General features: G+C 48.1%; 1 protein-coding gene across 5 annotated transcripts in view; it reads left to right on the top strand.

The window, feature by feature from the left end:
• The first annotated feature begins 7,237 nt into the window (after nt 1-7,237).
• The window catches only part of ABCC3 (ATP binding cassette subfamily C member 3), a 47,447-nt gene continuing 44,449 nt past the window's right edge, over nt 7,238-10,235 (top strand). For all 5 annotated transcript variants that reach the window (XR_010030448.1, XR_010030447.1, XM_063175657.1 and 2 more), the window contains exon 1: nt 7,238-7,303. Coding sequence is in view for 3 of the 5 variants with exons in the window: in XM_063175657.1 (XP_063031727.1) it covers nt 7,274-7,303 (30 nt within the window). In the remaining 2 variants the exon portion in view is untranslated. The remainder of the gene's footprint in view (nt 7,304-10,235) is intronic.

Raw genomic sequence — 10,235 nt, 5'->3', positions numbered from 1 at the left:
ACCTCCCTCAGCCAGAGCTCTGCTAAGCCCTTCAAGGTGAGAAATAGGTGTGAGAGATAGGGAAAAGCGCTGCAGAAGTTGTCGCGATGTTACGAAAAGGCAGGACCCTCTGTTTCCCGTAAATAAGACCCTCTGTTACTCATAGATAAGAAATTAACATAAGAATGTAGCCTCCCTTAACCGAATACCAGTAACTTTCCATTCCTTACCCAGTACTTTTCCATTCCCTACTAACCATAGATAAGAAAGACAAACCCCTATTGACGTAGAGACCCCTAAGACTATAAGACCCCATGAGAAGAAGTAATAAACGCCTTTTGACCATCCACCACATTAGTGTCTGCGTGTGTCATTAGCCCGAACGGCCCTAGAGAGTGAGCCGTCGAGCTGTTCCTCAGAACCAAGTCGCCTGCCTTGCTCCAAAAGACAACAAATAGGAAAGGCTTGTTTGTGCCTTCTGTATTTCAGGCATTCCAGAGATACAAACTGACACACAGAAACATATCTAAAATGTCACCTGCACTAGAATCCCCCTCATATAAAGCATGAAAACACAATTTAAAGAGATGGCTCCCCTTATCACCGCCAAGACCGTGTAAGGGACCCGCTGTGCCCAGCTGACAGACGTGAGGATGATCCTGCAGATCAGAGGGTTAAGGCCAGGGAGGTTTGGGGGCACCTGTCGGTTTCTCGGCTGTTTAGGTGGCCTGGAAAGGCCCAGGGTGGCCTTGGACAGTCCAGCGCTTCAAAGGACGAGGAGAGACTTCAGATCTTTTCTCGGTCTTGGTGTTTATTAATTGTTTATCTAAAAGATTTTCTTTCAGCCCAACAGAGGTCTGCACAGCAGCCAGCCATGAGCACACTGAGAGCCCCCGGGGTGGTCACCTATCTTTATACCCGAAGTTACGTATACAATATTTATAATTTTTCCCCAATACCTTCTACCCTTATTAACCGGTGCACTTCTAGTAATAACCAATCCCAAAGTGCCACCATCACCACAGAAGATGGAGGCCAAGAAGAAGAAGAAGGAGGACAGGACACGCCCCAATTCCTCCATCTTACTTCTTTAGACCCCCCTGTACAGAAATCCCAAACCCTGTGTTTCACACTAATTAACTTATCCCTTCACCATTCACCCAGTGAAATCCTCCCATCCTCATACAGGTGTCGTCTCCCGTGTAGGATCAAAGTCCTGCCACCAGACACTTCTGGCAACATTCCAGGACTCCCGAGCCCCCCAAGGGTGTTCTCGGCCACTCTGCACCTCAGTCCTGAGGTGCTGAGATCCCACAGGCACCGAGCCCCGCTGCCCGATGCCGGCTCCGAGCGCGGCGTTTTGCTCCCACCTAGCGGGCGTGGGGCGAGGGGCCGGGCGAGCCGCCCCCCTTGGCGGGGCTGGGACCGCCCGTCACCAGGGACGAGGCTCAGCTGTGCCCTTCTGCCGCCCGGCAGGTGCTGTGTTCCCGGCTCGATGCTGCAGAGACAGCGCCGGATCGTTATTCTAAACATATATCGGTGTTTGGCACCACAGAACCATTCAGGCTGGAAAAGCCCTCTAACTTCACTGACTTAACCTGACACTGTCAATGCCACCACTAACCCGTTTCCCCAGGTGCCACATCTGCTTGTCTTTCAGATGTCTCCAGGGATGGTGACTCCACCACTTCTCCTGTTCCAGTGCTTTAGCAGCCTTTCAGTGACGATATCTTACCTAAGATCTAATCTAAATCTCCCTGGCACAAGTTGAGGCCGTTTCCTCGTTACTTTGCTTGCTACCAGGAGAAGGGACTGACCCCCACCAGGCTGCACCCTCCTGTCAGGGAGTTGCAGAGAGTGACCCCAGAATTTGAGGTGTGGCCTCACCAGCACTCAGTACAGGGGTTTGGTCACTGCTGTGATTCTGCTGGCCACTATATTGCTCATACAATAGATAGGCTCAGATCTTACCTTCTTGACCAAATAGTTTCTAATTCTGAGGACATTTTCAGTCACTGAATTTATAAAAATACCAATCATGGGAGGAAGAGAGGAAGGATTTCTCTCACTGTGGCAAAGCCCTGTGTGCTTGGCACTGCGCAAGCTGCTCAAAGCCACCACGCTCCTCACATCCATCAGCACTACTGCTCCCTGGCTGCTTCTGCAAAATCCCGAGTGACAATGACCCATCCTGGGGCTCTCTGGCATCTCAGAGGCTGTGGCTTGTCCCTTCACATCCTTTTAAACACATGCACAACACAGCGCAGGGTCCCTGCGGGGCCGTACACTTGCGGCAGCTCCAATCCCTCCGCAGCCTGTGAGCTCTCAGGGCTGTTTAACCTCTGCTTGGAGGATGAATCCAGCCCTGTGCCATCGCTCAGCGTCGGGGTCTGGCCGGGCTCACACCGAGTGCCCGTCACTAGATGGCAATGCCACGGAGTGGGAAGTGCCGCCAGCAGGTTTGTGAACACAAGCTCAGGCTGCACACGAGGTCTCTGAAACCTGCAGTTCCTGTTTGCTTTGGTGTGGCCATCAGCGAAAGCCTCGCTGGCACTTTCATGACTGAGGGTGATTGGATCTTAAGTTGGTTTTCACATGTTGTATTCACACACTATTATAATCCTGCAGCATCCTCTGGTGTTTTCCATTACTGCTTGAGTCCCTGGATGCCATAATTGGCAAGTTTTCAGAGGTCATTAATAGATTATCTTTCCATATCTATTAAATACTTTAAATAATGCAGTCAGAGACCCTGACAGCTCCAGCTGGGAACTGGAAAGGATGTTTAAATCACTTAATTGCTTACTGTGCTAACAGTTATTTTGTGGAACCAGAAAGCAGAATACAGCTGTTTTGGGGAAAACCAGGAAGAAGTGAGCATAGGAGTCATTCTACAAAGAATATACACTGAAGTGGACAGCATGTGCCACGCTGGCATCTACAAAGGCAGCACAGAACTGCTCTACCACATACCACCAGCTCAGCGTGGCTAAGGGTTGGTGACAACTGCATGTTTGTTCAAACAAAGCAGGACCAGGTGTTTGTATTTATGCAACCACTGTGTGCCCATTTTTTGGTGAAATCCTGAACAGCTTCAGCCGATTAAAAGTAGGAGTTTGTGGGGTGGCCAAGTTGGCAGGGGAGAGGATAAGCTGTGACAATTGTCACGGGCTAAAGTAGGATAGTTTGGTCCTTAGCCCCAGAAGGCCCAAGTGCTGTTTGTCTGTGGCTGTTTGTCCATCACTCTGAGCTCCACCTGCAGCCAAGCCACTCACAAGCCAGAGCTTCTGCCAACCTCTATAGGCACCTGAAAGCATGTCTGTGGGATTATCTAGCAGGTGAGAGAGATGCCCAGTGCATTCAGAGTTCAGCTACTCACAGCTGGAGCAGCTCCAGGATCACTTAGGGGTGATCTCGGCAGTACTCAGCATGTGTAAATTCTCCTGCTCATTGCTCTCAGTATGAAGTGCAGGAGCACTCATGGAATGGGGCAGGTTGGTATTACACACAGTGTCCTGGAGGAGTCATACAAACACCATTTTCTCCTTTCACAAAGACTTGATGAATTATGTGGATCCCACCTCACCCTGCAGTAGGAATGGCCCTACAGTGCAGCTACAGGCCAAATGGAGTGTGGCCCCAAGTACCCTGGGCTGGCTTCCCAGGGAACTGCCACCTCTGTACTTCCAGCCAGGGAATCTTACCTTCCACTCCTACAAAGCCGTGTAGCTGATATGTGCCCAAAAGCAGTGGAGCGAGTAAGAACTGGGGCTGCAAATTCCCAGCCCACTCCCTCATCTGTTTTGCCATGGGACTTCTAAACTGCTCATTGCATGTTCCAGAAATGAGGAAATTAAATCCTTTCGTGCAAGAAGGGAGAGGCACATATTTGCAACAGCATTGAGAAGAAGAAAGCCCAAATCTGCTGCTACTCATTCAATGTTAACTTCAAGCAGAGTTTGTTACAAGTTCCCATCTTATATGTGTTTAAACAAGGTGTCTCCCCCTTTTTTACAAATTAAATATATAGGGCCTTGCTGTAAATGCACCCTCTTTGGCAGGCATTTTTTCCTTACCATCTGTAAAATGTGACACCTCTGTGGGTCTTGGAAAGGAAGCTGAGCCTCTGCTGTTCCAAGCAGAGAAAGAAGGTGATATTTATAGTCAACTAACCCTAAAACTGTGACTTTCAGAGCTGCACATGCTCAAGCCATCCCCAAGCCCTCAGCTCTGAATGTACTTCTTTATACAGATCTCTTCAGGAGTTGACCACACTTCATCCTGCTGTTAATGCTTTGAGAATTGGCATGAGGTGTGACATGGAAAGCAGCCTGCCTCATACCTGGCACCGTGCTTACACAAACAGCTTCTCTCTCACGTTACCTCCTGTCCTGCCCCAGTCAATCTCTCCAGCTGATATCTGGGCGCTCCTGCATGGCCTGGGTGTGCCTGGAGGCACTTCCTGATTGCTCTGGCTTGACCCAGGTGTTAGTAGGTGAAAAGTTCCTTACTGTTACTGTGCATGGATCCAGATCAGATCTTGCCACTCCCTGGAATAGAGAATAAATGTCCGGTGAAAGGAGGTGAGTTCACGACTCCCTGACATTTGCACCAAAGGTGCCATTTCATTTTCCTGCAGAGCCAGCCTGCGTTTGAGGGAACATCACAAGAGTAATGACATGTTCTAGGTACCTCCATCTCCATTCCCACTATTAAAAGGAAGCAGGACCAAAGTGAGCTGCCCATGACAGTGCTCCAGGCTCTGCTTTGCACCAGTGTCAGCAGAATCCTTTACCATGGCCCTTCCCAGGAGCTTTTGAGCTTCCCCCTCCATCTTGTCTGTCTGAGAAGTTAATACTTCCTTAATTCCTGCCTTTGATTTTTCCCTCTCTGCTTGTCTGCCTTGACAGACAGCACATGGAAGTCTGTGCAAGTCACAGTGTCTACTGTGAGGTCCAGGCTGCACGATGGCTCCCCTCAAGCTCAGGAGGAATGCAGGGGGAGCCAGCACTCCAGCTGGCACCCTACGCATCACTACCATCCCTCTTTAATGGCATTAACTGCGACTGAAAGCAGAAGCTGCCCACCATCAATTAGGAACATGAAACAAGTGGCAGAATTATTTAGGGCTCCTTATTTAGAGTCTTATGAGACCAAGGGAAATACCCTAATTCAGGACCCTCCTCTATGGATACGGTGGAAAAAATATGAGGTTCAACAGGACCACCAAAGTCAATGATTTAATCAGGAATTAATCCACATGTCAATTGGGCTGTGCTGCTCATTGATAGAGTAAACCTCTCCCTTCCTGTACACACAGCCTACAGGAGCTGTTTGTGAGGTGCCTCTGTACCTGTGACATCTTGTAATATCAGAGGTGGTCTTAATTTTGAGCACATTCTCAAACTGCACCAATCCTGCTTCTTGGTGCAAGAAACCCAGTGGAGCATGTCCATGTGTCAGGAGGCATGAAACTCTCAGCACTTCTCTCAGAACAGCTTCTCTCAGAGGTTGTTGCAGGAGAGATTTAAAGAGCCATAAAGGAGTAACTCCCAGCTATTTCTGAGTTTTCTTACAACTTTTATTGCAGTGCAATTCCACTGAACAAAAGTTTTGCAGTAAGACTTGCAAGGCCAACCCACTGTGTCCTCAGAAAATCTCATTCACCCAGCTGGCAAGGGCTTCTCTAGTGTTCCCTCCAGAGGGTTGCATAGTGACTGTCTTGATTAGCCTGGCTCAGTCTGACATTTCAGATCTTGTAGGCAATCACCTGAGAACCTTATCTTGGCAAGAGCTTATCTTCCCACACTAATGAGAACAGCACACCTTTAGCCGGGTTATAGTAAATGTCTAAAGCAAATTTTTAGCAGTGGTCATGGCTTTCTCTGATAGTACTTTGGGTGGGAAACAGTCCCAGTATCTCCGTACAAGATTAGCAGAATATTTTTTCTTTAGGGATGACATATTTTTGGGACACAGCAACACTGCCCTTCTCTGAGGTACTGGAACAGGTTGCCCGGAGAAGCAGAAGATGGATGCCCCATCCCTGGAAGTGTTCAAGACCAGGGGCCCTGAGCAGCCTGATCAAGTGGGTGGCATCCCTGCCCATGGCAGGATGTTGGAACTAGATGAGCTTTAAACTCCCTTCCAACTCAAACCATTCTGTGATTCTCTGGTTCTCTGATTTATGATTCTATTCTACTCCTTTTTGTTCTGGTGAACATTTTTGACCACATCCTTCTACCTGAGAGTTCTGCATGTTACAGAAAGGAAAGAAACTCAGATTCTTAAAATATTGATGTAGATTTGTGGCAGCAGGGTTACTTTGTGGGAGATGATATTAATTGAACCAGATGCTGCAGCAAGTGGGCAAACAAACAGCAAGTGTTGGAAGGTCAATAATACTGTAGAAGTCCTAATAAAGAGGAAAGCAAACAGTGCTTCTGCATCACGGGGAGGTGAAATCCAGATTGTGTCCAAGGTGCTACACTACAAAACCTATTAGTTACATATAATCATGAAAATATATTGACTAAAGGCTTTTGAAAATGGATCCTTGCCACGGGTTTAATCACATGTCTACAGCAGAAGCAATCAGCATGAACAAAGAGGCTGTAGATGGATGGAGAAGTGATGCGATGCTCACTTAAGTCCTGCTGGGGAAATCACACTCCAAAGGGGAGATGAGAAGCTTTTCCATGATGTTAACATTAGCCTGAGCAGTCTGGATGGATGGACATAGTCAGCCCAAAGTCAGCAAGTGGCTCAGCTTTGCACTCCTCAGCACACACTTCGCTTGAATCGTAGAATGATGTGGGTTGGAAAGGGTTTTAAAATCATGTCGTTCCAACCCTCTGCCATGAGCAGAGACCCCACTCACCAGATCAAGTTGCTCAGGGCCCCGTTCAATCTGGCCTCGTACACTTCCAGGCATGGGAGTTTCCACAGCTTCTTCTTGACACGTGGGTACCACCAAAGCCCCCCTCCATGATCAGGGATGTAGCTGCCCCAGTAAGTCACACTGAGCTGGAGGCGCTGGGATGTCACCCATGGTGTGAGGTGCCCGGGCTCAGGAGGAGAGCAGCGCCAGCCCCGCACCGCAGCCGGCCCCGCCACCGCCCAGCGCAGACCTTGGCCGCGCTCCGGCTCCTCCCGCCGCCCGCGGGGAGGGTGGGATGGGGCGCGCCGGCCCCACCGCCCCCGCCCCCGGCCCGCCCCACCGGGAAGGAGCCGGCTCCTGCCTCCGCCCGGTGCCCGTGTGCGCCGGCAGCAGCTCCGCGCCCCTGCCGCGGCCATGGAGGCTTTCTGCGGGTCCCGCTTCTGGGTAAGCTTCTCCCTCCCCTTCCCGCCTCGCCGAGGGGCCGGGACAGCGCCGCGCCCGCTCCGCCCGGGGCTTCCCGTGCGTGCCCGGGCCGGGCCGGTGCTGCCGCTGCCGAGGGGCTGCGCGGCGCCGTCCCGCGGTCGTGGGGCCGTCCCAGAGCCGGCGGTGCGGTGCCTCCGCTCGGGCAGGAGCAGCACAAGGGCCGCTCCGTTCTGTTCGTCCTTCAGCATCTGCACACCAGAGTCAGGACCTCGTCGCAAAGCATCCCACCGGGGATGCAGCTCTCCCAGCATAGTCCGCCTCTGGACCTCACACTGATGAACCCGGGGCTCTTCCTTTCTGTTTTAGCGCGTATTCTGCTCTTCGGAGTCACTTCCATGACTGGCAAAGTGCTCCCCGTTCAGTGCTTTGTTACTGTTAGAAGAGGGATGGGTTCGTGGCTGCCCACGGTGGTCACCAGCCCCGGAGGATTATGGTGACTTCTGTCAGTACTTGGAGCCTTTAGCCCTTTGGAAAGGCTGATTGCAGCGGGTACTGGGTTTGTAAGCACAAAAGTTTGGTAATTGCTGCCGTGATCCGCTCTGATGATGAGAGTGTGTAAGTCCTGTTACCAGGTTTCCCCGAGGTACAGCGTGGTGTTTGCCTCTCCCCTGTAGGAGAGGCCGGCATTCAGACCATGAGAGGCCATGGGGATTTGAGCACGTATGCTGAATCTGGAACTGCCCCCCAGTGAATGAGTTTTTGTGTGTCCCTTTTTCTTGCACTACTTTAGCTCAAGGGAGATTTTTTTTTTTTCTAATGAGGAACCGGAATGAAAAGGAATGTCTGAAGTTGCATCACTGCTGGAAAGCTACTACAGGACAGCAAAAGCAGTTGGCTCTGAGAACTTTATGCTTTCTATCCTCAGATAACTAATTACCTTTCAATATCTGTCCTAATGTTACTGTTTAAAAGAGGAGTTTGGCTCCTAAGCCTCTTGGTTACATTTCTTTCTTTGTATTTCATTTCCAGGTGCTCTGCACTCTCTCTGCCATAACGGCTGGCAGATAAGCTTGCTCAAACAAGTATTTTTGTGTATTATTTCTACTATCAACACTTCTAGAACAGGAACAAGCACAAACAGATTGACCCTGCTCACTGATCTATTGGCTGCCTCCAGAAGCAGGTCTCAGCTTCTCAAGGAAGGCTGGCAGAGCAACAGCTCTTGTAGCAGTTCATTGATATGTTAATGTAAATAGCCAGAGAGATTTCCTGGTTTGAAGTATGAAGTAGGTGTATCGTTCTGTACTTGATGCTGTAGTGTCGCCCTCTGTGCTGCTCTCTGGGGTCTGTGCTCTCTGTGCACCCGTTCTCCTTTTTCTTCCACAGGTGCTTGGGGTAAGAACAACTTTCCATCTGTTTAATTGCTTTAAACAACTCAACAACTCTGAGAAATTTAACACTGTGATTCCATGACCAGCGGGTTCAACTCAGTGGTTACCCTGTTTATGGCAGTGCTTTCTGTTAGCAGGAGTGTACAAAGTGCACTGGTTTTATAGGATACTTTAAGTGATGACCAGGTAGATGACAGTCACCTTGAAATTATTTGCTGTGCAAATATGTTGTTCTATAAGAAAATGATGGAAAGGCTTCTATCTAAAATCTGCCCACAAAAGCTGGTGTTTCTGTGCACTGAACTAATGAATGGTGTCTAGCTTTGCAGTTCAAAACAAGAACTTGATCAAATGTGAACCAGTGTTAATGTTCACTTTTGCATTAGCTGATGAACTTAGACTCTCTATTTTTTATCAAAGAAAATCAAGAAATTTTTGGAAGTTGAATGTCGTATTTGTGTCAGTTTTAAAACTGTTTAGAGTGAAAGAAAACATGCTGCTCCAGTTTAAGCAGTTATTTCTTTTGGAGTTTAAATCAACTACAATATTTTCTGTTAAAAGGGGATGAGAATAAAACCAAAATAGTTCAAAATTAGCTCATGAAAATGTTTAAATATATCAACTTAAACAGATTGTTGATTTATGTTGGATTTTTTTTGGCTTGCTGGAAGTTTTAAGGTTTCAACTCCTCACCCTGATTCAGGGTGGGGAATTTTGCTGGAAATCTTGCTGATTGCATTTTTTGTGGGTGGTTTTTGTTGGGTTTTTTGGTTTTGGTTTTTTTTTTTTTTTTTTTGTAGAGGCAAAATAATTTCCTGTTCTACCCATTTCAGAAATAAGAAATGAAGGGGAACGCTGTAGATCACATTAGAAATCTCTAAAAGCTTTTTGGCTTCCAGCTACTGCTTTACCTGTTGAATATGCAATCAGCAAATTGCTAATACAAATATAGGTTATTTATATATAAAAGAGGAACAACTGGAATATTATGTTTTTATAATGCATTATGAACACACTCTTCATCTGAACACTTGGAATCATAATGTCTACTTCAGCTGTTAATATCTCCTAGGAGTGTTCCCATGCTAAATGCCCTTGGGGAGGAGATGAATGTGATAGCACATATCCACACAAGGCAGGCCTTAGGTGTGTTCTTCACCAGTGACCATAATTACCTCCTATTTATTGTGCCACATATTTGCTGTGTGATAGTAAGAGTGCTAAATAGGTGTGCCAATTAATGTGACCCACAATGCCCATTTTGAGAAGCAGATACTGGTGAATTGGCACTTTTTTGTTGCTCATGTCCTCCTCTGTAGTAAAACGAGAGTGGCTTCTTTGAGTGGAGAGCAAAGTGATCTCCTTGGGAGTGTTTGCTACTGGTGTTTCAGCCTAGTGATTAAACAGTGGAAAAACTTGAAAAAACAGGAATTCTGTTCCAGTGGAGAGAAATCTTGTCTTTCTTCAGCTCAGCCTCTCTGGTTACAAAATGGCACCAGTGGCTGCTGTGAGATTAAAACATTGAGTGCTTGGCACTGGTATTGATGAATGTTGGGATGAGG

This window comes from Melospiza melodia, chromosome 24 (genome assembly GCF_035770615.1).
Source record: "Melospiza melodia melodia isolate bMelMel2 chromosome 24, bMelMel2.pri, whole genome shotgun sequence".
Lineage (NCBI taxonomy): Eukaryota > Metazoa > Chordata > Aves > Passeriformes > Passerellidae > Melospiza > Melospiza melodia.
The sequence above is the reverse complement of the archived record's forward strand: the minus strand, read 5'-3'. Positions and strand labels throughout refer to the sequence as shown.